Below are 27,966 nucleotides of genomic sequence, written 5' to 3'. Positions count from 1 at the left end.
TATTTTTAAATGCAAGTACTGAAGTATGAGCATTACATGTGGTTAAATGTCGGGGGTAAAAGCATCCTGCAGAAACGTTTATGCTATTTTAGCATCATGGATTTATTGGATTGATGATAATAATATGTAAGACTATTCCTACTGAGCTTGTAACAAGATCTAAATGCCAGGTGTGACGACAAAGTTCAGTGACTCCGCCCACTTATTTATAAATCTAAAAATGGCTGATTTGAAGCTTTGATTACCTCGTAAAGGTCATCTCCTCCTGCACCGGAAGCTGGCAGAGCTGCAAGATCACGGAGGTTCTCGGAGTGATGAGACAACCCGATGGTTTGTAATGGAGCCGATCATTAGCATTGTATCATCAGTGAGTGCAGTACTGGAAAATAACAATTTTGTGCTAATTTGTAGTTTTACTAAGCTAACGTGCTAAATTTGGATGGCAAACATGATAAACAAACCTAATCGGACACTGTATTAGGTACACCCTGCTAGTGCCGTATTGTGCGCTTGTCCTCGGAGCGGTTTTTATTCACAGCATAGATTCAACAGGGTGCTGGAAACATGCCTCAGACTTGTTTCCATGATGACATGAAGGCATCAGTCAGCTGCTGCAGATATGTCAGTTTGCACATCCATTATGAGAATCTCCTCTTTCTCCACATCCCAAGGATGCTCAGTTGAATTGACTGTGTAGGCCTTTTGGGTACCGTGATCTCGGTGTTGTGTTTAAAAATAGCAGTCTGAGATGGTTTGAAGTTAGTAACACAGCGCGCTATCCTGCTGGAAGGATCCATCAGAGGATGTGTGCACTGTGGGCATAAAGGGATGACTGCCAACAATCCTCAGGTAGGCTGTGGTGTTTAAATGATGCTCAGGTGGTAACAAAAGATTCAAACTGTACCAAGAAATGATTCCCCACACCATCAGCAGCCTGAACCACTGATATGAAGAGGGATGGATCAGTGCTTTCATGCTGTTTGTCAAATTCTGACCCTGCCAATTTCAGCTTCAGCTTTATTTGTCATATGTAAGTTAGCAAAGAGTAAACATTTTCAATGAAATGTGTTTAACCAAGTGCGGCATCATGAGAAATCTTACAGTTAAGCAGTTCTCAGATTACTATATGAATGTTGCAACCAAAATTGAGACTTTATCAGATCAGTCTTCTTCTGTCCACTTTTGGTGAATCTGCATGAATTGTAGCCTCAGTTTCCTGTTCTTAGCTGACATCTGGAGCACCCAGTACAATGTTCTGCTTCAAGGTTCAACGTGTTTTGCATTCAGATTCAGAGATGCTCTTCTGCATACCTCGGTTCTAATGAGTGGTCATCCTTTAATTCTTCTTGACCGCTGGTATCAACAAGGCATTTTTGATCCAGATAACTGTCGCTTAATGGTTAATCTATTTCACGCCATTCTATTGTGTGAGGTTGTGATATAGTAATATTCATGTTGGTTGTAGGCCACTATGGTCATCACCATGTTATTGTGTCAGAGCCTGAGGGATCTTACTTGGACTAGCTGGAAGCTACATCTGAAATTTTCATTGGTGGAATACACAGACTATTTATAATGGTAAGGAAACACTGTACTGGGAAATGTGACTGACGGGGCGAAGATGAAATTGCAGTACTGTACATGTTTTCTTGCACTGTCAGAAATATGTGGCTGAGAGAAGGGCAACTGATTCAAACCTTCACTAAGTAATGAGTATGGAAGTTAAACTGGATGATATTGATCTACTAGAAAAGGAATTGAAGCAAAAGCTACCAGGCCAGATTACATTTTCCAAGTTAGTATGTCTGTGAAGGTTCTCAGTCATCCAGGTCATCGTAGTCAAAGGAGCTTGGAAAGAAAAGCGTCTGGACTTCTTTAAGTTGCTTGAAGACGTTTCACCTCTCATCCGAGAAGCTTCTTCAGTTCTAAGGTCAAATGGTGGAGAGTCCCAGATATAAACCTAGTGGGAGTGACCCCCCACAGAGGGACAAAAGGACCCCCTGATGATCCTCTAATCGCCTGAGCCAAGGTGTGAAACTGGGCGTGGGTCCCAATCAGCCAGAGTTTTGGGTGTGTTCATTGTGAAACCTGGCCCCACCTTATCATGCGAATTCCTGAGGTCAGATGGCCCAGGATGTGAGTGGGCGTTAAGGCGTCTGGGAAGGGATCTCAAAACTGGATTATAGATGGCAGACAGTTGGTGTCGTAAACCCCCGCCTCTGTTCAAAGATGGTCGCTCACAGTGGACATAGATGGCTTCTTTCACTCCTCTTTTAAACCATCTGTCCTCTCTGTCCAAAATGTGAACATTGGCATCCTCGAAAGAGTGTCCTTTATCCTTAAGATGCAGATGGACTGCTGAGTCTTGTCCTGTGGAGGTGGCTCTTCTGTGTTGTGCCATGCGCTTGTGAAGTGGCTGTTTGGTCTCTCCAATGTAGAGGTCTGGGCATTCCTCGCTGCACTGTGCAGCATACACCACATTGCTAAGTTTGTGTTTTGGCGTTTTGTCTTTCGGGTGAACCAGTTTCTGTCTGAGCGTGTTGCTGGGTCTGAAATGCACTGGGATGTCATGCTTGGAGAAAACTCTTCTGAGTTTCTCTGATACACCGGCTACATAGGGGATGACAATGTTGTTGCGTCTGTCCTTCTTATCCTCCCTCGCTGGTGTCTGGTCTTCTTTTCTGTGCCTCTTTGCTGACTTTAAGAACGTCCATTTAGGATAGCCGCACGTTTTGAGTGCTTCCTTTACATGTGTGTGTGTGTTCCTTCTTTTTACCTTCAGGCTTAGAGGGAACACGTTCTGCCCGGTGGTGTAGGGTCCTAATTACTCCCATCACCCTTTGGAAGACAAACTTGGAGTAATTAGGACCCTACACCACCGGGCAGAACGTGTTCCCTCTAAGCCTGAAGGTAAAAAGAAGGAACACACACACACATGTAAAGGAAGCACTCAAAACGTGCGGCTATCCTAAATGGACGTTCTTAAAGTCAGCAAAGAGGCACAGAAAAGAAGACCAGACACCAGCGAGGGAGGATAAGAAGGACAGACGCAACAACATTGTCATCCCCTATGTAGCCGGCGTATCAGAGAAACTCAGGAGAGTTTTCTCCAAGCATGACATCCCAGTGCATTTCAGACCCAGCAACACGCTTAGACAGAAACTGGTTCACCCGAAAGACAAAACGCCAAAACACAAACTTAACAATGTGGTGTATGCTGTACAGTGCAGCGAGGAATGCTCAGACCTCTACATTGGAGAGACCAAACAGCCACTTCACAAGCGCATGGCACAACACAGAAGAGCCACCTCCACAGGACAAGACTCAGCAGTCCATCTGCATCTTAAGGATAAAGGACACTCTTTCGAGGATGCCAATGTTCACATTTTGGACAGAGAGGACAGATGGTTCGAAAGAGGAGTGAAAGAAGCCATCTATGTCCACTGTGAGCGACCATCTTTGAACAGAGGCGGGGGTTTACGACACCAACTCTCTGCCATCTATAATCCAGTTTTGAGATCCCTTCCCAGACGCCTTAACGCCCACTCACATCCTGGGCCATCTGACCTCAGGAATTCGCATGATAAGGTGGTGCCAGGTTTCACAATGAACACACCCGAAACTCTGGCTGATTGGGACCCACACCCAGTTTCACACCTTGGCTCAGGCGATTAGAGGATCATCAGGGGGTCCTTTTGTCCCTCTGTGGGGGGTCACTCCCACTAGGTTTATATCTGGGACTCTCCACCATTTGACCTTAGAACTGAAGAAGCTTCTCGGATGAGAGGTGAAACGTCTTCAAGCAACTTAAAGAAGTCCAGACGCTTTTCTTTCCAAGCTCCTTTGACTACGATGACCTGGATGACTGAGAACCTTCACAGACACCTCGTGAATGAGTGAACTGCTTAAAGTAGCTTTCTGGTTCACACTCCATACCAGTTGGTGGCGATAATGGACCATGGGGCATATGTGGGGCACCCCACATCTTTGGGGTTGCCTTAACTCAGGTGGTGGAGCAGGCCATCAGCTAATTGGAATTTTAATGGTTAGATCCCTCCAGTTTGTATGCCAAATGTCCTTGTGCAGGACACTAACCCCAAGTTGCTCTCTGATGCATCTGTAGAAGTATGAATGTGTGTGTGCATGTTATATAGGAAGAGAATAGAAAAAAAAGTGTGAATGAGTTGCATAAAGTGCTTTGAGTGCTGAGTAGAAAAGCGCTATATATGAACCATTTACACCTAAGGTAAGGGCATAGTTTGGGCAGCTGTGGGCCCAGAGTATGCCCATATTTGGCTCTGCTTACTGTAGGTTTTCAGTTTTGGAGCTAGTCTGTAGTAGTTTTCATTATTCAGCGTTCTTTGTATGGTAAGCAAATTATGTCCAGACAGCACAAAACTGTTAACTCTCTCTCAGCCACACCACAATACAGAGAAGAAACAGTAAACCGCTCTCACTGAGAAATAAACTGCTGATGTAAAAACAATGCACGTAAAGATTTGACACTATAAAACGCCACGGTTTAAAACCCCCCAAAAAACATTCAAAGTCGGTATCACGATCGTGCTAAACGGTTTTGCAATTTAAGTGTCAAAACTCTTTTGTTGCACTTCTGCGTTTTTCTTTTGTCAGAGTTGCAACGTTCAGAATCCGAGTCAATGTACTTTCCATCCTTTCAACAGCTTTCATTTAAAGTAACTCACAGGTACAGCATTACAACATGATATAAAGTCTGCTGCAGAAGTGGCAGCATGAGGTGACATTAGGACATCAAACATGAAGAGTAGTCTCTAACTAAGAGCGTGGTCTGCAGCTCTTTGTTGACTCTGTAACTAAACATAAAAGCTGACATTTCCTCTGTGGTCTGTACAACCAACTCTGAGCAGAGCTGCATTTTTGTGTGTGTGTGTATGTTTGTGTCCCTTTGTCTTCCCTGCAGCCTGTATAATGAGTGTATCTGATGATGTGTGGCCAGAATAATTACCCCAATGAATTTACAGCACGGTGGTTGCACCAGACACCAACCAAGTCATAAATGAAAGTAATGACGTGAGACTGGCTTCATACTGTGGTGTTAAAAAACAAGAGGAGTATTTGCATTATATGCAACATGCACCCTCCGTGTTTACAGTCTGGTGTTGTTTAAAACTATTCTTCTAAAAAACAATAATGGTTACAAGACACCACCACTATAAACTTTTCTCAGAGTCTTTGCGGCAGTGCATTACTTCACCAGTAACCCTGTACTTTCCTGCATCATGCCGTTAGCTGCTTGTGGGGAAGTATGAAGCCACAATGCTTCGGTCAGCTGCTCACACACAAGCAACACAATAAGCCAAAAATCCATTGAAAGTATTGTGAAAGTCTGAGATGTATTTCAGAAAGTATTAACGTCAAGCAGTAGCTTGTTGGAGCTGGGCAGCAGTTTGGTTGGTGCAGATCATTCATGTCTACGTTTCGCTGAGGTTCGAGTGTTTTTACATTTCTGGTTTTGCAACTTGTCACATGTTCAGATCCATGTCAGGAGCTTATGATAATTAAAAAAAATATGTGTGAAGCTTATAATCCATCCTAAGCTTTCTGCCCCAGAACACAGGGTTTTTTTTGCTATAACGTTCTGTTAGCAGCTTTTTTGTTTTTGTTTTCTTCCTGAGGCTTTCTACCTGATATTGTTATTGTGCCTGTGGGTCAGTCTCACTCTTCAGGAATCTGTTAAGCTTGGAGATTATTGGAAAACACTGCATCTCTCTTACCCTGATAGTCGTTGTCCCTGTGGCACAGGACTATCCAAACTGTGTGTTTATCTTTTCCCTCTCCCTCCCTGTGCTCTGTGTTTTCACTTTCATCGGATCATTGAATGTCCTGGGACCTTTCTTTCTCCAGGTTATCAGTGCCTCATTCCACATGCTTCGAATCAGATTTTTAGTTATTTTTTGTATTTATTCTGAGCCCCTCTGTTCTTACCCTCCTGTGTGCATTTTGTTGGCGTATCTTTCTCTATGTTGTTGTAAAAGTCTTTCTTTCTCAGCTCTTTTTTTTGGTTTTAGTGGAGGAGGTAAAGTCTTGTGGCCCAGATCTTTGATTTGCTTGATCATCTTAACACTAGAAGTGTAGTATTTTATTAAAACATAAGTGGCCTTCAAGGCCTCTTGAAACACATTCAAAGCTCTTCTTTGGATATTGGCTGCCTTTTGTTCTGTTCTCTATCAAGATGATCCCACACTGTTTCAATAATGTTCATGTTCAGGAGGCCAATCCATGAAAGTATTCCAGTGTGTGTTTTTATTTTTTCTATTGAGGTCTGCTTTTACTGTGTTGTGCGTGTGCGTGCATCTAGCCACTTACTGATGTAGCTGTTTGCCAGGCCATGATTCCTGCTGACTCCTGAAAAGGAAATTTTGCAGACCTTTATTGTCCACATGACCTGTTCGTATAGGATGTGCTGCTAGCACCACACCTTCTATTTTCCGTGGGGTAGTGCCTTCCTAGGTTTTGCAGTGGTTTTTCATTCAGGCGGGGAATGGGCTCCTCTCCTGCAACAAAGATGTTCCCTGCATGCAGTATGCCTTTCCTTCTTGATAGGCTTCTTGACTTTCCTGCCTTGACTGTCATGCTCGCCCAAGCAAGAAGCTCATGCAGAAGTCATGCATAGTGCTGTCTGAATGATGCTTGCCACATTATCCATATAGCTCCGTAGTGGTGGAAGCCTCCACCTGATGGTAACTTGATGCCTCTATCTGCCTGGCCCCTGAGAATTACCTCAAAGGCTACTACGAATAGGATGGGGAAGATGGCGCATCTCATAACTGTTCTACATTCTAGTTCCTGGCATCCAGTCATGAAGCCCTCCAGAGTTGAGCACATGTGCAGGTTACTGAAGTATTTGGTGATTATATGTTGCACACATGTAAGAACCCCAGTGCAAAGTCTAAGGGTCTGCGTGATACTGAGCCACACGCATTGGTGGTGAGATCTAACTGCACCAGATGCAAGTCGCTCTTCGCTTCATGCTGGATCTGGTTCCAAATCAGAGAGTAGTGCTTAGTGGACATAGGAGAGCCTGGGATTCCCACATTCTGGCAGCTTGTATCAACATATCCACTCACCATGATGAAGTCAGTCTCCTTGTCAGGATGGAGGGAAAAAACCTTCCTCTTTACGTTCAGCAAGGCAATGCTGAACTAACTGATGGTCTGAAGGCTCTGTTCTTGGGAATGAACACGCCGACAATTTATTATCCTTCTGATGGGACCGGTTGTTTCCTCCAAGCTGTTTTCATCCACTTCGACAGTGTCCTGAGCACCTGCAGGCAGTTCTTAAAGAACTTGTGGGGAACCCCGTTCATCTTTACTATTTCCTGTAAATTCAGCTAAATGGGAACAGAGTGATGTGTTTCTTGTCAAGGTGCTAGTTATAAATTGCTTAACCCTTTCATGCATGAATTATGACAACCGCAATCAGGAGTTTTTCTTAAGTATTTTTTATTTATCTTTAGGCATGAAAAAAAGATTGTTGAACTTCATTTCTTTAAACATGTACTTCTCGTTGAGAAGTACATGTACATGTCCACTTAAGCAGACAACTTATGTGTATGGAGTGACACGTCAGTGTCAAATGTAGTGGTTTACGTGCAAATATATCAACACTGACACAAATACAAGAATACAGCCTTTGAATAGCTGTCCACTGTAGTGACCACTATGCGCGAAAGAGTTATGTTTAAAATTGGTTCTTTGCTAAGCTGTCTCTTATCTTTAAACACAACATCGATTCACCACTTGAGTCAGGTTTCTTTTTAAATACCTGCACGATGAGTAGGTCGGTATAAAGCAGCCTAACAAAACACATTAACAAAAAAATAACAGGACTGTACTGAAAATGAGTGAAAGAGCAACCGGTGTCCAAAGAAAAACTTTAAAAGGCCTTTAGAAAGGCTGGAGAAATTGTGTTTAAGACCAAACTATAGGAAAATCGGACTCTTTGGAAGCATAATATAAATAAATAATAGTACTAGACCTCCTGGTACTGATTATCTTAGTAACAATTTCATTATGACCTGTAAAAAAGTCTTTCAATTCACTTTTTCAGTAGTGGACTTATTTTAAGTCAGTAAGGCCCTCTAGGGTAAAAAAAAAAAAAAGTGGTGCTCTTAACACAAGACATAAAATGCCATGTCTGTCTGACCTGGAACAGAGACTATTGCACTTCGATTTTATGTGTATTTGAAAACTAAAAACATGGGGATACTACTACTACTACTACTACTACTACTACTACTTTAGTAGTTAAGAAGTTATTTTAAAGTAGTAATTAGTGGAATCATTCTGTTCTGTAATGTGTTATTAGAATAGTAATTAATAATTCAAGCAATACGATAAAAGCAGAGAAGTGAAAAGCACTTCTGAAGTGTGTATAGATGTACAGAATTATCTGTAAACCATACTGAGCAATATGCAGTGGTGTTGCTCTGCTGCACTGAGCCACAGATAAGCAGTGGTCCCAGTTTAACATGCAGATAAGACACAGCTCAGTGCGAGCTCAGTGGTCTCTCTCAGGCTGCATTCAGCCTCTACGCGACTGTTTGGTTTTTGCATTTAATTAGATTTTTTAAAAACACATAATTATATAAGTGCTTTAGTGATGATATTATTTAGAAATAATTGAAGCTTAATGATCATTGCACCTCTTAAGGTCCTCAGAAATTGAAAGCAAAATGACAGTAACCGCATTCAAAGACACATGAGGAAGTGCCGCTTCACACAAACCTCTGTTGCTCACAGGGAAGTGAAACTCCTCGATGGTCACATTGAAATGAATACACTTGGTCATTAGCAGCTGCTACGAATTGCTGCTCCGCTCCTGCGTCTCTGACGAGAATGCAAATGTGCTGTAGGATTTACTGCTAACAACAATTCATTGGCAGGAGGAAAGCGTAATTATCCAGAGATGGGTTTTGGAGAGGACCTGAGGTGTCCACAGGCACATGCCGCAGTGTTGCGACTGCTGGACTCAGAGCTTCTCTTGATGGAGGTCATGAAGAAGTGGATGGGGCAGCGAGCGAAGAGCGAACGGGAATTTTCAGTGCAGCTGCACCACATGACTGGCCTGGCTGAGAAGCTGGACCGACCTCAGGCTAACACAGGACTGGACTACATCAGTCAGCTCAACAAGGTGAGGCCTTGCATATCGCACTGCGCCTGAAGCTTTAGATTTACCTCATCACCTGTCGTTCAGGTGGGAGAATGCCACTGCGCAATTCATTCAGTGCATTTAAAATTAATCTTCTAATTTGATGCACATTTCGGTTTTTCCCAAAAAAAAGGGTTTGCTACACTCATGAATCATCAAGTGTTCAATGAGCAAAGTAAAAGAAAACAGTAATATAAGCTGAGGAAATAAAATACAGAAGTTGGCACATGAATCTAAAACTGTTTTGTGCCTCTAATAACCTCACATGACATACTCTAAAAGTAACTCCAGTGACTGCCATTAGTGTTTAAAATAAGTACAAAGTATATCTGAATGACTTGGCAATGTCTCAACTAAATCTACAAAAGCTTGGTTTGCTTAGTTTCTTTAAAATATTGAAAGCTGACCTACACTTTGTCAAATTAAATGTGTTCTCAAATCAAATCGAGTAAGCACATCTTTGGCTCATCTGCACACATTGTGAAAACATTTACAGAACCTACAACCGTGAAATGCAATGTGCTGCTGATGCGCTTGAAACTAGTTTTATTTCTGCATCTCAAAGTTTTTTTTAAATAATAATTTGGTGGCTAACACCAATAACCATTGCTTATTTATACTGAATATGTTTAGTAGCCTTTATTTTGGTAGAACACTGTGGAGAAGACAGGAGAGCTAGGAGAAAGACCAGGGGAAGTAAACGGCCTCATGATGGATTCAAACCCAAGTCTCTGTAGTATGAAATACCCAGTGAGCTGTATCTGTGTCCAACATGACTTCATGCATTTTTTAAAATCAGTTCCAACTAAGGAACCAACGAGCAAGTCTGGCTCCAAAAGCTGGTTACCAACATGTCAGGTAGTCACGGATTGTTTAGTGAGTTCCATTTATCGGTTTTCTCTTTATGTCCCCACGATGTGTACCGCTGACTTCTGCCTCTGTCTGTCAGTCATGGGGAGTGCTGGTGTCACAGACGGAGTCTCTCAGTCAGCTGATGAAAAAGCGCTCTGAAGATCTGCTGGACGGTCCAATCAGCAAACTCACGCTGCTCATCAGAGACAAACAGCAGCTCCGCAAAACGTACGCAGAGCAGTGGAACCTGCTGAGGCAGGAGCTCAACAAGGTGTGTGATTAACACGTGCACACGCGCGCGCACACACACATTCACGCACGCATTCACGCACGCACACTTCCATTACTTCAAAAGATATCATTCACACTGGCCTATATTCAGCTTTTGAAGACTTGAACCCGAACAATGACTTGTTGGGACTTAAGCAATAAACTACACACATATACCACAAGCTAAAATATCTAGCTACTTTACCATTATACAAACTTTCAGTCCTGTCATGAGGCAGATTAAACTACTTTTGTACAGTCACACCTCTAATGATGGGGAAAAAAACAAGGTGGTTTATTTCTGTGTTCATTTTCACAGCTGTTGCTCTCTAAATGTCCCTTTGGTTCACAGTTTTGCACACTTTTATCCCCACGAGTTGAATAAAAAAAAATAAAGGCGGAACTATATGAATGTTTATTATCAGTGGAAAATGATCTTGGTGCAGGTAAGTGACTACACTTGCCTGTTCTATAGCTTTTTGGTCTCTAAAATTAAATATCACTTTGTGTGTACGTGCTTTTTAAAAAAAAAAACAAAAAAAACTTTGTCTAGTATGCAAAGATATATCTTCAGCTGGTACAAATTTGTTTTGCAGCCGCTCACGGCCGTTTGAAACAGCACAGCGTACGGCAGGGTCTTCAGGAATTTACTGAGATAATTGCTGCCTGCTTCTTTTTGTCACTGTGCTCATATCTAAATTGAAAGCAAACACACTAAATTACTTTTTACGAGAACAAAAAAGCAGTCAGAGCAGAATGTTTACATATCCCACATTTCATGCACTCATGCAAAACCAGACGTTGCTAGTTGGAAATGTTTGTCTCGTTTTTCCTCATATGTCAACTTGACTTGCAGATGAGTGCTGTGATGGCAGCTTATAAATAGACAGCAGTCAAATGATATGAGATTCAATAGACTGGAAAGAGTGTCTGTAAATGCATTTTGATGTCATCTCATACTGGTAGCTGCCTCACACTGGGTTTTATTACCCAATTACATCAGGCAAATGATGTGTTCATTTTAGTGCAGTTTGAACGCCTGTCTGGTTGTTTGTTTAGTTTAATTTTCCTACTTTGCTGTGCAGAAAAAGGCCGGTCAGCCTTTGAACCGTTTACATCACTGTGCAGTTACACTAGCGAGAGATTATTTGATATCACAACTGAAACAACGGCGACAGTGAATTTGATTGTATCTGTGATGTTGGTTTGTGTTGGTTTTATTTTTTTTGTTGCCAGCCACACAACAAAGGTCAGATCGTTACCTTATGCTTTTCTCATGTTTTATGTTACTAGCAAAACCTAACACAACAGCAGTCCACTTCCTGTGCTAAATAGTACTGACAGCTTTTCAGCCTTAAAGAAACTCGACTTGACACCCATCACACCCACTGCCCTTAAGTTATGTGTTTGTAAAAGATGTTTTATTTTTGTTTTTTAAACCGCTTAAAAATTCTTGGTTTTGTGTCTGTTACGGTACCGAGGCACATCGGTAAATGTAGGCGAGTGCTTAGTTTCAAGTAAAGCAACAGAAAACTTTAAAAGCAAACTGTTTCAGCTGGTTTTCCTCTGAAAAACAGTTGATTGTAGTTTCGTCTCTCTCTATAACACCTCCAACCATGAATCATTCAGTAAAATCTGTTTTTTAGACCTGCTGCTGTTAAATCTGTGTAATGTACAAGTTCTTTCCATAACTACAGTGACAACACACAGCTTTGTTGGCAGTTACAGGTCCTGACAGGTGAAAAATTCATTTCCTGCTTTGGTGTGTTTTAGATGCTATCATCGCTATAAGGCTGACAATAAAGCGGGGCTATTTCTCTCTGCTACGCTACTTCTGCCTACTGGTCGACAGGTTAGAGGAGCAAGCTTGATGCCCTCTAATTAGATGAGTCATAGAAAAAAAACAAGATGTTATAAATAAATCATAATTGATGTAGAACTCAGCCAACGGAGAACTAAAACAAGGAAGCTAGTTACTGGCATTTTAAAGTCCTTAAACGGGTTGTCTGTAAGCCTGTGTGCTTCTTTTAAATTCTTCCTCCCTGCAGTCCCTTCTTGGTTCAGGATTTGTTGGCTTCTTTCCTGTTGCATCAGATTTGGAAGAGCTGCGTTTGGGAAATTGTAGAATAGAGTCGGTATCATCAGTACAACTGAATGGTTGTTTTATTGCTGCTGTCTACTATCTTATTAAAAAATGTCTTTTTTTTTTTTGGTCCACACTGTCCAAAAAGGTCCAAAATGAGCCATGACCTTTCGGTTTTGCTGTTTTTTTTTTATTGAGTAAATTGGGTTTTTCTTCTTTCAGGTCAAATAGTTTTGGGCGAACTATATATGAGGTGGTTTTAACTTTTCATGGCCTGTTTTTTAAATGCCAACACAAAGCCTACGTTATTAGCTTTTTATCACTGTGTTCAAAATGTAAAATGCTGTTTTTATGGATTGCTTCAGGTGACACAGACAGAACTGGAGAGGCTAAAGAGCAGCTACAGGCACGCAGTGAAAGATGCAACTCAGGCAAAGAGGAAGTACCAGGAGACCAGCAAAGGTGGGGATTTCTGGTATCACTTATGTTTCTGAATAGAATCGGTTTCATGTTGATGTCACGGTCTGGTTTTTTTTTTTTTGTTTGTTTTCTGTTTTCCTGTGTTTAGTCTGATATGTGTATTTCTATCATGACCTATATTCTGTGATCATTTTCTGTACTGTGCTTGTGTGCCTGTGTGTGTCTGCAGAAAAAGACCGAGATAAGGCCAAAGAGCGTTACATAAAGGCTTCACTGAAACTCTACGAGGTCCATAATGAGTATGTCCTCTCTGTGCAAGCTGCTCAAGTTTACCATCAGCACCATTACAGTCAGATCCAGCCGGCCCTGCTCAGCGCCCTGCAGACTCTGCAGCAGGAGATGGTGCTCATACTGTAAGATCACACTCGCTGCGTGGATGTTTGGAAGAAAAACAGACACATTAAGAATGACAAGAAGCATTTCTGTACAGTGCTCATATTTACTGGTGCGTCCCTGCGAATCATCTCGGTGTTTTATTTCTGCTCGTCGTCACTCAGATACACATCTGATCGTGGCACGACACAAATGTTTGCCAATTAATTTCAAATCTTGATAACACTCCACTGCTGCCATCAACAAGCATATCTCACAATCTACAGCAGCAGAACAAATGTTCTAATTACCATATGTGTAACTACAGTACTGTGCAAATGTTTTGAGTCACCTCTCACGTCTTTCTATTTTGCTTCAGAGGAGCCAGACGCTTTAAATCGGTCTTGAGCAGTAGTTCTCCAGACTTTCTAAAGGTCATTCAATGTTTTTCTTCAGAAATTGGCTGCTTTTTCACTTCAGTCTAGTTTTTGTGCCAGACCATTTTTGTTTGTTTGTTAGGCTGCTTAACAGCGACTTTTTCAAGCATTACAAAACCTAACTCAAGGAATGAACCAGTGCTGTGTCTACACATCACAGACAATGTTAAATTCTGGGAATTTAGGCAATTAATTTCAATTTCATAGTTAAATCTGTGGACACCGTGTGTCCTGCGCTCACCGCCAGCTGTCCTAGTATGTGCTGAGGTCATTAATCCACTTCTGGACCTGGAGAAAATACCCCCCTGCCGCTTTGTGTCTGCAAACCAAGACAGATATTTTTTGCAGTTTTATTATTATGGTACATTTTTCTGTGTGTATAACTGTGGTTTAAAGTAGCTCTCCTTTTTTGTGGCTTGCAAAGGTGGCCCAGTTTTTAGATTAGTAAATGTATAGAAATGACTCATCAGTAGCCTGTAAGTTGTAAATTTAATGGGTACTTCTGTGCATTTAACCCCTTGGTATAGCATTCGTGCATGGAAACTGAGGGCGTTGGTTGCCCGTCCAGTTTATACATTGTGGTGTCGACTGGCGTGTCAGGCCTTAAAAACGATTTCCTGTAGATGAACAGAAATAGGAAAAAAACTCAGTGGCCAGTGGTGTTGAAGATCTTGTCAAAATTGATGAAATTATTAACGCTGAAAGGCACTGTCAGATTTTCATCCACTATGCATCACCATCAGGAAAGCATCTGATTGGCAGTGGCCTCATTTGATCTCACACTGCAGTAAAAGCATGCCTGAATGGAAGAACACACACGCTGGAACTCCATGAGTCATGGACCGGCCTCCCCAGAGCCCGGACCGAATCATTACTGAAGCAGCGTGGGATCATCTTGACAGAGAACAAAACACACATTTCCTTTTTTCCCCAGCAAAATGTAAAAAAATGAGAGGTGATTCAAGAGTTTTGCAGAGTGCTGCCTGTGTTTTCATTATGAACAAAAGCCTTTTCTATGCAAACATTACCTACAAAGGCTTGACAGCTTTGAGCACTGCATGAACGTCTGAGTTTTAAAGCAGAGAGAAGAGTTCTGGGAATTTAGACAATTAAAGGGTCTGAAAGGGTAAATCATAAAAAGTCAAAGACAGAAACAAGCAGTCAAACTGGTAAAATGGATTGGCTGACTTTGGGGGCTCTGGGCAGGAAATGTTTGGCAGAGCTGACAGATCCAGTCTCTGTCTAACGGCAGAGGCTGAAAAACGGGCACTGCTCTCACTTTTATTATATTCTAAACAGGGAATAACAACATAAATATGACAGAGAAAGTGACGTGATGGGATACTTAACCGCAGACAAATCTCTCAAAGGACATTTTCACATCACTAATATGAGGCAACTTGCATCCAGCCAAACTGGAAATTGTGTTACGCTTTGGCAAATTAAAAAACGCAATGTGATATTTGTGCTTTGCATTGTGTCATTCTGTTTTGATCCTTCCAGAAAGGAGATCCTGCAGGAGTATTTTGACATCTGCACTCTCCTCCATCATGAAGTGGTGCGGATCCACAGAGAGATGGCATCAGCTCTAACAGCCATCGATCCTCACAGAGAGTATGAGAGCTTCATCCATCAGAACAGGTACGCAGAGGCGGACCGTTTCCGCTCAGCAACATGGCAATCACGGAAGCTAACCCTTCAGAGAAATGATACTGTGGACTGTGTGTTTGAAGGTCTGTGGGGGAGATTCCTGCCTGTGCCGATTTTGACAACAGCCTTCTGGAGGACACCGAGCAGCTAAGCACTAAGGAGATTGAACTGAATGACCTCACCCTCGAGACGATCCAGCACAAGTGAGAACAACAGTGCAATCACATTCAGATTTCGTTTGTTAATCTTGCAACAGCTTCCTCCACACGACTAACTCGTGTTCCTTTAACCTCCCGTTAACCTTCCCTTTCTGTTTTATATATGAAGTGCTTCCTCTTCACCTGGGATTTCTGTCTTCTTCTCACAGACTGACTACGATAGAGGAGGAGCTCCTGGACCTGGCTCGGTCTCTGGGCTCTCAGCAGACTTCGGTTGAGCAGCTGGAGCTGGAGTTAGGGGAAGAGCAGGAAGGTGTCAAAAAGGGCCAGAGGTGAGCAGACCAACCAGGCTGATGCTGAGCTGTCAGAGATTAGAAAGGGGGGTTCACAATGAAAAAATACACTGTCCTGTGGTAGCTGTGAAGACAAATTACTAAAGTTTGCCTCAGTGGGCAGTCCTTCCCATCGGGGGAGTTCAGTGTGCTGTTGGCTGTGCAACGGCTAATAACCAGTGTGGTCTCAGCTGGCCATAAGTGCCTTATGAATTATAATACAGCAATATGTTGAGAGTTATGGAGCCCAAACCCTCTCATTTGTCTTGGTTGATGAGGGTGTCTAAAGGTGTTAGAGCTATACAGACCCGGGGGAGTGATCGAGTCATTAACAGGCTCTTGAAGGACAAGTGGAAACAATGTGTGTATATGCAACAGAGTCTGCATTATCAAAGGCAGCTGGGAGCACATATGGTGCAGGTGGTGAGGTGAAGCTGACCTTTGCTTTGTATGGTGAAGAAACATTTTGCAAATCAACAGTGAAAAACTGAATTAAGGTGACCTAACCTGACCTCAGATGTCAGCCTGAGTAGTTCAGAGGGTCGGATCTCCAGCATTTTCAGGTCTTTGCAAATGTTTTCTTGAGTGAAACTTTCTTTGGGTCTAATGAGCGTAAGCACAGCTGATCAATCATCTTCATGTGTGCATTAATCATTTTGTTTATAAACACCTGGTTAGTAAAAATTCCTACAGTTTAAAACCCAAACATCTGGGCTCGCTTGTTCTTGAATTAAGCCATAGACCATAAACTTTCTGTCAGTGGAGATCCTAAATGCTTTTTTCTTTTCTGGGATTAGGCTTAATCTACATTTCTGTGATGATGACGACCTGGGGCAACTTGTTTCTGATGAGCTTCAATGTCCAGCCCATTCTCTCATTTAATGGCCAATTAAAGGGAACAAAGCACATAGAATTTTATGTTGTCATTAAAGGCTGTGTGATGATATGACGGCGTGTTGGGTGTCACCAGGGAAAAAACAAACAACAAAAACAATGTGATCTCCGGGTCAACCAAGCATGATTAGATTCTCCGCTGCACCTGTGCTCATATAAACATCCTCTGTGGTAATTAGCCATACACATGCTTAATCAATGTCCCATACACAAATAGATGATGAACAGTTTCTTGTCAATTACTCAGCTCTCAGTGCCTCAGAGGAGAAATAATGTAATTCTGATTGTGGTGTTTGTAGTGTGTGCTGCACTTGGAGGTACTTAACAGGGAAGACCGAGTGCATACGGAGGTTGATTAAGTACATTAAGTACAAAAAAGTGATTAAGTACAAAACCTATTCTGAAAAAAGTTGAGACGCTGTATAAAATGTAAATAAAATCAGAATGCAATGATTTGCAAATCTCATAAACCCGTATTTTAGTCACATTACAACATAGGAAACATTTCAGTTTCTAGAGCAGCATATGATCTGGATGATGTCTCAGTGAAGACGCTGCATATTTTCATGCTGCTGTTAAAGAAGGGGGGATGCTGCAAAGTGGTAAACATGGCCCTGTCCCACATTTTTGAGATGTGTCTGGCATCATTGTCTAAATAATGTTTTTTTTTTTTTTTTACAATGGTACATGTTCTGAGTTTAAACATTTGTTATGTCCTTTATATTCCATTGTGAATATAATATGGGTTTATGAGATTTCCATCCTGGTTTTATTACATTTTTGCGCAGTATTTCAGCTTTATTTGAGATGGGTTTGTACAAATACCTCAAAAGATAAAAAATCCTCAGATAAATAATGAGGTGAAACAATTCTGTTTGTTTGTTCACTGTTGGGGTTTTATAAGTCTTACAGGCTCATTATCAACATGTTAAGGATATGAATCAATATGAAGAACTGCAAACCTGCACAAGCAGGCGTTTTATTGATTTCTGTGCGCTTCTGTTTATTTCTGTCACTTGTGTTGTGATGCTGCACTTTGCTTTGTCCAGGGTCTACCAGTTCAGCAAGAGACATGCGATGGAAGAGTGCCGGCAGCAGGTCGCCCTGACTCAGGGCCAGAGAGCCAAACTGGAGGTTCAGAGGCTTCTTCTGAAAGAGAAACTGGACAAGCTGGGCTCCAGAGAACCTCCCTCTGCTCTGAATCTGGACACAGATACTGTTTCACTTTCATCCAGCACGAGCAACGTATGTTCTCCCTGACAGCAGCTTTCCCTCCTTTGTCTTTGATTAGCTCCTAATTACTGGTCCTGTCACTGGGCCAGCTGTACAAAATAAGCTGTGTGTTGCATGTAAACTCTGAAAACAACATGCTGAATTATAAAGCATAAAAGCAGTTAGTCTTTCTGTAAGTCACAGACAGTTATCCTTTAGGCATGGATTGTACTTAACACTCAGAAAGTGTCACTCTAGTATTTTCCTCCAGGCTTTTGCATAAAGTTGCTAGCATGGAAAGAAACTCCAGTTTATCTATCTTCAGGCCAAACGCTACAAACTTGTGCTGTGCACCCAATCCTTTGTTACACTCTCACAGATCAATCATCCTAAATAATTTAATAGAGCCGGAGCAGCCTGATGTTGTCTTGCAGTTAGTGCTTAACCTGAAAAGCACACGAGCAAAGTGAGACATGACAATTCTAATGCCGACAGTAGACCTTGATAGGTTTTTTGTGACATGTGTAACAAGCTCTGGGTCTTTTTTTTTTTTTCTGTCAGGACCACACTCCACCCAGGGTCCTCGTGGAAGGGATCTTGAACAATCTCAGCAACCTCTTTAAACCCAAATTTGAGGTAAGTTAGTAATTAAATTGCAATTAACGCACAATAATTACAGTGACCGATAGAGAAGTTGCAATTGTAGCAACCTTTATGGTACATGCTAGTTTCTTTCTAAGGAAGGATGTTCGAGTGGAAGTTTTCTTCCCCCTCATCACTCTTGAACTTCTTTTTTTTTTAACCACAAAACAATTTATCATGTTCTGGAGGAAATGGCAGCATCCCAGAGTACATCCTCTGAGTGGTTGAGCTTGTTCAGGCACACAATCTGTCTTTGGGGTCTCGTGCTCTTGACCGCGCTTTGGGATTTTGACCGTCAAGTTTCTTCTTTCAAAATTCTTCTTGACCTCAAACCAAGCTCACTTTTCAGGCAGCCAGTGTACATTTAATCGTTTAATCATTCCTGACAGACAGAAGCACTCAGGGAACCCGTGACACAGCTGCACAGTAACTTTTGACACAGTAAAAAAAAACACCCTTTCTCACTTTTTATTGATTTAATGTTAAATCAGCTGGAAACGGATATATATAAAATTGTGTGCATGCTCCAAAAGATCATATCAGGTGAGTAATATTTTAATACCCATATTGTGCTGTACTGTGAATCTGAACTATTTGCTATTTTTGTATGAACTACTTCTCCTTCTATCTACCGGCCCTGTGGTACCCCGGGGGCATGAAAGCAGTGTGGTTATACTTTAAAGTTTTACAGACTCTTCTTTGATGTGCCTCCATTTAATCTCTGCAGATTCACCCAAAATCTATCCCTTCCCATTCTTATTGCTTTTCTCTTTTCCTGCCTCCAGGTGCCTCCAGTCCTCAGTCTGGTGAAAGAAGTGGATCGTCCTCTGGGGCAGCAGGACTGGTACCACGGTGCCATTCCCAGACTGGAGGTCCAGCAGCTGCTGAAGAACGATGGCGACTTCTTAGTGAGGAAGAGTCAAGAGAAGCAGGGTTACGTGCTTTCTGTGCAATGGGAAGGCTCCTGTAAACATTTTCTCATCCAGAACACAGAAGTAAGTGAATCTAAAGTGTTTTTGAAGACACTATTTATACATTGCACGTTCTTGCATCATTCACTTCCTTATTAATGTTTTTTTCTCCACTTTTTCAATATGCAAAAAAAGAGCAATTCTTTCTGTTACTGTTGTAATATGTGGCCTAAAAAGTAAATGTGAGAAAATAAAACTTGTTATTGTAAACTAAGCTTTTTAAACATTTTTTTTTGGATAATGAGTCTTTTGTTTTTTAAATTCGGTAATGCCATCTTCAGTACGCCTCTGTAAACCTCTGCTTCTCCATGTGTGCCAGTAGAATATGTACCGTCTGGATGGAGAAGGCTTTCCCAGCATCCCTCACCTGATCCATCATTTGCTGAACTCTCGACAGCATATTACCAAGAGGTGTGAAGTTGTGCTAAAGAAAGCGGTAGTAAAGGTAAAGTGACACACACAGACACACACCACACACATATGTTTGTCTTTAGATTAGAATAGCTTGTATCTGCTTACTGCAGACTTGTTATAATCTTTAGTACAACTTTAAATTTGTCCAAGACATGCTCTCATGTTATGTGCCAACAATAGGACACACCACATGTTTTTCTGTGTAAACTATGGGTTCTGTTGCTCTAAGGCTGTGTAGCACAGGACTCCAACACTATTTTACTCCTGTTTTTTCACATATGTACTCATAAACCTGTCCTCTGGTGGCTTTTCCCTTAAACACTTTACTAGTTTAAAACTATTAAAATCACTGTGTGTTTCTCTTGCTTCATTTTTAACCCTTTTAGGACAAGTGGGTCCTGGAACATGATGATATTATCTTGGGACCTCTCATTGGACGGGTGCGTACACTTGACTTTTACTAACAGAATCATGCAAGTAAAGTAAAATGTATTCTGAGTTTTATTTGTGGCCAATATTTTGCTTAGCAAAGTCATTTACGTGTTTAAGTGTATGCAGTTCATCAAGTAAAATATTTAGTTTTAGACTAAAATGCCGATGATGGTGGTGGTGATGATGCTAACTTCCTCATGTGAACATTTTATTAAGTTTTAAATGTGATGTACACATGTTTGTATAAAAATGGGACGAATTCCTTAGCAGCTGGTACAGTGTTGTTGCTCTGTAGCTTTGAAAATGAAATCTAAAAGTCTGCACTTAAATTGTGATGCACGTTAGACTGATTGCTTTGGTTCAAATTTTGTTGTGGAGACAAAATCCTGAAATTGTGTTGCCGGTACAGGAACTAACCATATCTGCTAGATTTAACTTCCCTGACAATTTCAGCTCCGTGTGGTAAATTGGTTGAAACAATGACCAGTTAAATTCAATAATAGTGTACGTGTGGCTTAGTTCATGATCGAAATTAATAGTACCGTATTTTAAATGGTTTGAGGTTTAGTTAGAAATGCTCTTTGCTCAGTAAGAAGACAGAATTAGATTAGTACTGATCGTGTTCGTGATGGCACTGCACAGGGTAACTTTGGAGAGGTGTACAGCGGCCGTTTACGCACCGATAACTCTCCTGTAGCTGTGAAGTCTTGTAAAGAGAACCTGGCCCCAGAGCACAAGAGTAAGTTCCTGATGGAAGCCAGGTCAGTACACATGCGCGCGCACGCACACACACACACACACACACACACACACACACACACACACACGTTTCCATTACAGTAAATCACATCACAGTGACCTGTTTTAATGTCCTGAACACCTTATTTAAGTCAGAGCGAATTTTTGCCGAGAAGAAGCAGGCCCAAATCTTACCGTGCAAACAGATTTACTGTGTTGTGAACAAATCCCCATGCAGAAGTACACCCTCACTGCTGCATGGGGTCAGAATTACAATTGTAAGTAAGCAGCCGGGTTGATAATCAAATCAACTTACTGGATTACTCAATCAAGATTTGATTATGTATGTTCAAGTGACATCTGAACAAACCACAACGCTTCTGAGACCTAAAGCGGCTGCAAAGTGCCACATTTGAAAAAAGCCAATCACAGCATATCAGCACTAACACCTCATATCAACTGTCAGGGGCGGTGGTGGAGGGCTGATGATTTGTGCTTGGTTTACACCAACAGGGCCTGGGCTACTTGCAGTCTTTTCAAGTGTGAGGCCATCTGTCCAACACATCCCAAAATTGGGTCGTGCAACAGGTCAATGATCCCAAACACAGCAGCAAATTTACAACAGAATGGCTGAAAAGAAAAATAATCAATATTTTGCAGTGACCCAGTTAAAGTCCAGACCTCAACCACAATGAGATGCTGTGGTGGGATCTTAAGACAACTGTGCATGAACAAATGCCCACAAACCTCAGTGAACTGATGCAATGGTGCAGAACTGAGTGGCCAAGCATTCCTCCACAATGATCTGAGAGGCTGATAGCATCCTCCAGACAACAATTAGGCCAAGCTTGTAGAAACCACCTTTCTGCTAAAGGTTTCTACAAGCTACTGAATCATGGGATGTACTTGGTTTTTCACAGAAGTTCAAGGCTTCCTGTGAAAACATTTTCACAGCTCTGCCATTTTTCTGTTTTATTAAGCTGTGAGGACCACCACAGCTTAATAAAGAACAGTGCAAACATATATAAACCTTACAAATGCAAAACCTTACAGTTGCTTACAAATGCAACTGTCAAAACTCTTCACTGCTTAAAAAAAATTGGTGTATATATATATTTTTTATTTTGTTTAGATGAACATTAGTCTTTAAATGTTCCTTTTTGTTGATAATGTTATAATATTCTGCCCATAAGTTTACAGGCTTAAATAAATGATTGTTAGTTTATTGTGAAGAGAAATCAGTGCTGGTGTATAGATACGTGGATTTACATTTATCAACTAGCATCTGTGTCCAATATCTCATACCTTTTAGTGGACTGAAGCGTGTATGTTCTTAACAGCATCAAAACACCATCATCACCTTTCTCACATCCGCCATGCATTTAGAATTTAAAGGAAACTGCACTCACTCCAACAATAACCAAAACTTCCCATTGAGCGCGTTTGGGGAAATCTAAATTTCGGTCCACTTTAACTGATGATCAGAATTGAAACGGAAAGAAAAAAAAATTCTTGCATTAGTTACAACACTTCCACTTATTTTTTGTTACAACTCGTTTCTGCTTAACCTTGGGACACGTGCAAATGTCCTTACAGTTACTGCGTTCGGTCTCAGTCCATAAAAAACAAACTATGATGTTCTCAACATCAAAGTAAGAGAATGTCTGTAAATAGTCCTCGAAATAAAATTGTAGAAGCTGGCCAGCAGACTTAAAAAAAGATGTATGTACATAGAGCTCTATATGAAAAGTATCTATGAGTTGTTTGATTGAAATACTTAATCATATCAATACTCGCTCTTCTCAGTGGTCCGTGTTGAAGACCGGAAAAGAAAGTCTGCTCAGTAGCAGGAGGATAAATGATAGTGATTTGAAGGCTATCACGAGTGAAATGGTCACAGCAGGCTCACACAAGCTACAGGCTACGTGAGCTCATAGCCCCTCTCGCCAGAGGAGGCTACCACCCTGTCATGAAACAGCTGTAGATCAACAACATCATAATACTTTCTATAAATTTAGCGCATAGTGCACAGAACTGAATGTAACTGTACAGTAGACATCAGACAAGTAAACTAACAGCGGGTTACACACGCACACACCTGTCTTGTGTGTTGTCTAGGATCCTGAAGCAATACGATCACCCTAACATTGTGAAGCTTATTGGGGTGTGCACGCAGAAACAGCCCATCTACATTATCATGGAGCTCATTCAAGGTAAATGTGATCCTGTTAGACAGTCTTTATGTCTTTCAACTTGTCAACTCGATGCCTTCAAAGATTTATTGAACCATTTTCACCACCCACTTTGTTCCTCCATCATCGTTCTCGCTCTCCGTATGTGTGTGTGTCTTTACACTTTTCAAGGTGGTGATTTTCTCTCCTTTTTGCGCACTGAGGGTCACAGTCTGATACCGAAGATGCTGGTCAAAATGACTGAAAATGTCGCATCTGGCATGGAGTACCTGGAGAGCAAAAAGTGCATTCACAGGTTGGTCAGACGATCACGCCGCTTTTATCTAATCTTTTCATCAGCCACGTGCAAATCTGTGACTTCAGCAAATCAGATTCTGCAATGCTCACTATTCATTTCCTTCACAGTTGCAGTCAGCTTAATCTTTCCTCATTGTTAACATGCCGGAATACATAATGTTTACCTCTGTGTTCGGTTTGATAATTACTACATATTAAACGTTCATTTGAATACAGTGCAGTGTACTTTCAGCAACAACTAAAGTGGTGCGTCGCTCATGTACATGCAGGTGGATTTTCAGGCTTTTACTGTACACTTTACGAAGCATCACTTACCTTCCCAAGCTTTCACTTCACCTAACTGTTAACTGCACTTATCTGTAGCAGTTCCCCATATGTTGAGTAGCAGTAAAATGCTTGCCTTAAGTAAAGCTTCAGCTCAGCATCATATAAGGTGTCACACTGTAATCTCTAGAGAGATGTGCACAGAAAGATATTTAAGCAAATACAAGTTTCCAAATAAAAATAAAATCACTTTACAATAAAAACAAATACTGTGGCTGAAAAGTACCAAAACAGAAAGGCTTAATAAAGACAGAGAACTACAGACATGAATCTGCTTTACATTATTTCTTAAATGCCATAGTCCTTGATGGCCTAAGGCTCCTGCTTAGGACCTTAAAGGAGAGCCTCCTAAACCCCTTTATACTGGTAATAAGATTTATATATTTGGCAAGGCAAGTTTATTTGTATAGCACAATTCAACAACAAGGTGATTCAAAGTGCTTTACAGAGACATTAGAAACAAAAACAAATAAAAAGCACGATTTAAAATTGATTAAAACAAGCAAACAAACAAACTAATAAACAAACAAACAAAACAGTATATAAAATCAAAACAGATAAAATCAGAACAGTAGATAAAATCAGTAGTTAAATGTAAGTTTTGAAATTTAAGCTTAAAAGTGTGGATTTGGTGCTTTATTCAAATGCAGCTGAGAATAAGTGAGTCTTCAACCTGGATTTAAATAAACTGAGTGTTTCAGCTGATCTGAGGCTTTCTGGGAGTTTGTTCCAGATATGAGGAGCATGAAAGCTGAATGCAGCTTCTCCGTGTCTGGTTCTGACTCTGGGAACTGATAAAAGACCGGATCCAGATGACCTGAGGGATCTGGATGGTTCATACTGGGTCAGGAGGTCATTGATGTATTTTGGTCCTAAACCATTCAGAGCTTTATAGACCAGCATCAGAACTTTAAAGTCTATCCTCTGACGGACAGGCAGCCAGTGTAAAGACCTCAGAGCTGGACTGATGTGGTCCACTTTTTTGGTCTTAGTGAGGACTCGAGCAGCAGAGTTCTGAATGAGCTGTAGTTGTCTGACTGATTTTTTTTTTTTAGGTAGACCTGTAAAGATGCTGTTACAGTAATCAAGCCTACTAAAAATGAATGCATGGACTAGTTTTTCCAGGTCCTGTTGAGACATCAGATCTTTTATCCTTCAAATATTCTTGAGGTGATAGTAAGCTGACTTTGTTATTGTCTTAATGTGTTTTTCTAAGTTTAGGTCTGCATCCATCACTACACCCAAATTTCTCGCCTGGTTTGTGGTTTTTAGGTGTATAGATTGAAGTTTGCTGGTGACCTGTAATCGTTTTTCTTTGGCGCCAAAGACTATTACCTCAGTTTTGTTTTTGTTTAGCTGGAGAAAATTGTGGCACAACCAGTCATTAATTTCCTCGATGCATTTACCAAGAGCCTTATAATCTGTGCCAGTGGGAGCATGTAAATGTTAAACAGAAGGGGTCCCAAGATCGAACCTTGGGGAACTCCACATGTGATACTTGTCTGCTCAGATGTGAAGTTACCTATTGATACAAAGTATTTCCTGTTTTCTAAGTATGTTTTGAACCAGTTTAGTACAGTTCCTGAAAGACCTGCCCAGTTCTCCAGTCGTTTGAGTAATATGTTGTGGTCAACTGTATCAAATGCTGCACTGAGATCCAGTAAAACTAGGACTGACATTTTTCCACTGTCTGTATTCAGACATATGTCATTAAACACTTTTGTCAGAGCGGTTTCAGTGCTGTGGTTCTGTCTAAAACCTGACTGGAAGGCATCATAGCAGTTATTCTGTTTTAAGAAGTAACTGAGCTGTTGAGAAACTGCTTTTTCAATGATCTTACTTAAAAGTGGGAGATTTGAGATCGGCCTGTAGTTGTTCATTTGTGTCTTGTCAAGATTGTCCTTTTTCAGTATAGGTTTTATTACAGCAGTTTTTAGTGATTCTGGAAACACACCTGATATTAAAGAAAAGTTGACGATCTGTAACAGGTCTGACTCCAAAGTCTTTGAGACCCTTTTGAAAAAACTTGTTGGCAGGACATCTAAACAGCAGGAGGAGGAGTTCAGTTGACCTAAGATCTCCTCCAGCTCTTTGCTGTTAATAGGGTGAAACTGTTTGATGGTGTTTAAACAGTTTTTCGGTGGACACAGTACATATCCTGGATCTGCTGTTGATGTACCAATTGCTTGTCTAATCTTTTGGATTTTTTCTGTGAAGAATTTGGCAAAGTCATTGCAGGCCATGGTCGAATGAAGTTCAGCTGCCACTGGCACAGGAGGGTTTGTTAGCCTGTCAACTGTAGAAAATAAGACCCGAGCATTATGGCTGTTTTTAGTGATGATGTCAAAGAAGTAGGACCTTCTTGCACCACTCAGTTGTAAATTATAATTGTGAAGTTTCTCTTTATAGATGTCACAATGAACCTGGAGGTTTGTTTTTCTCCATCTGCGCTCAGCTTTCCTACACTCTCTTTTTTCATTTTTCACTAGTGTGGAGTTTCTCCAGGGAGACTTTTTTCCTTCCAGAGATAGCCTTCACCTTAATGGGAGCAATAGATCTAAGGACCTGATGCAAAAATATCGAACTGGGTGTGATGAGACCGTTCTAAACATTTTTAATGACTGAGGAGAAAAACCAGCTCACAGCCCTGATTGTAACTACGCATCCTCCAAAGACCACAGAGCTGTGTAGGAGTTGCTTAAGATCAAACGTTGGGTTTTTGTGAGTAGCCTGCAAACAAAGCTTGCATTAAAAGACGAGACCATCTACAAACACGTTCTGAAAACTCGACCATTTCCTTTAATTCAGCAATACGTATGCATGTATATATATTTAAGTAAACGATATACTGCATTCAGAATTGTTGTAGTATTTTGGGGATGTCTACAAATTGAACGTGGCCTCGGTGGCTGGCTGTAGGGGCACTAGAGGAGAGGAGGAGGTTGTGACATCCGGCTCATTACAGCAGCACTTGTATGGTTTGCCCAGCAGGGACGGATCAGACAGGCTGCTGGTAGCTGCTCAGCTTGTAACACTGCATGTCAAATGGCACTCGCACGCAACACAGAGATATGATAGGAACACCTCTCTTTTAAGTGCCATCTGTTCTGTTTTTTCATACAGAGCATGATTTTTTTTATGTTTCATTTGTTTCCACTTTTCCCCAGCCTCCATCCCTCTTACATTTCCTGTCTTGTGCTTTTTAAGGGACCTTGCAGCTAGAAACTGCCTGGTCGCAGAAGGCAACGTGGTGAAGATAAGTGACTTCGGGATGTCCCGTCAGGAAGATGACGGAGTCTACTCTGCAGAAGGCGGTCTCAGACAGATCCCTGTCAAATGGACAGCTCCTGAAGCCCTGAACTATGGTGCATCATTAGTGCCTCTGCCATAATACCACAACCAGACACATTTCTCCTGTTTCTACTGCCAACAGCCAGTTAAATACTCACAAAGAGCTGCGCCTATGCCTTTGCTTACACTGCCCCCTGCTGTTGCTTTCAGGTCGTTATACCACAGAGAGTGACGTCTGGAGCTTTGGCATCTTACTGTGGGAGACCTTCTCCATGGGAATGACCCCCTACACCAGCATGACCAATCAACAGACACGTGAAGAGGTGGAGAAAGGTGAAGACTTCTGAAGTGTTCGTGTTCACGTGACATTCAGGAGAATTCCTGCTGTCATTGTGATTGATTTTGACACTGATACATTTTCTGAGTCTCACGTGTATCAGAAAGCACGTTTACTGCCATCTGACCATCTCTCTCCCTGTTATGCTTCTCTGTGATGTGCTTCAGGGTACCGTATGCCTGCTCCGCACGGCTGCCCCATTGAAATCTCCAGGATTATGAACAGCTGTTGGCAGTATGATCCCAGAAACAGACCATCTTTTAAGAAACTCCGGATCGATCTCAATGCCATATACAGCAAAATTATATAATACACTCTTGTAAGTTGGACGTGTTTTAACATTATTTTTTTGTTAGGTTGTACTTGTTCTTTCTAAAAAATAGGTTGAGATTTAATATGAATATTAAAAGTAAAAATAAAAGGTCTAATTAAAACTTGATAAGTTGTGTAGCATTTCTT

General features: G+C 41.3%; 1 protein-coding gene across 4 annotated transcripts; it reads left to right on the top strand.

Moving 5' to 3' along the window:
- Positions 1–204: 204 nt before the first annotated feature.
- Positions 205–27,966, top strand: fes (FES proto-oncogene, tyrosine kinase). 4 transcript variants are annotated; one of them, XM_085452916.1, is made up of 19 exons: positions 205–330; positions 8,924–9,171; positions 10,139–10,312; positions 12,760–12,856; positions 13,044–13,227; positions 15,127–15,264; positions 15,357–15,476; positions 15,641–15,763; positions 17,707–17,902; positions 18,431–18,505; positions 19,297–19,506; positions 19,805–19,927; positions 20,283–20,336; positions 20,971–21,089; positions 23,185–23,279; positions 23,430–23,553; positions 27,087–27,244; positions 27,381–27,503; positions 27,675–27,966. In XM_085452916.1, exons 1-19 carry the CDS (start codon positions 315–317, stop codon positions 27,815–27,817), a joined length of 2,520 nt encoding a protein of 839 aa, XP_085309042.1. In that variant the 5' UTR covers positions 205–314; the 3' UTR covers positions 27,818–27,966. The 4 variants fall into 4 exon arrangements, with proteins under 4 accessions (XP_085309042.1, XP_085309043.1, XP_085309044.1 ...); XM_085452917.1 differs by having other exon boundaries at positions 319–367; XM_085452918.1 differs by lacking the exon at positions 205–330 and adding an exon at positions 384–849.

The sequence above is a fragment of the Copadichromis virginalis genome, linkage group LG1, assembly GCF_057382275.1.
Source record: "Copadichromis virginalis isolate Kocher_CV1m ecotype Utaka linkage group LG1, C_Virginalis_male_GT1.1, whole genome shotgun sequence".
Taxonomy (NCBI): domain Eukaryota; kingdom Metazoa; phylum Chordata; class Actinopteri; order Cichliformes; family Cichlidae; genus Copadichromis; species Copadichromis virginalis.
This window is presented reverse-complemented; position numbering and strand designations above follow the sequence as displayed.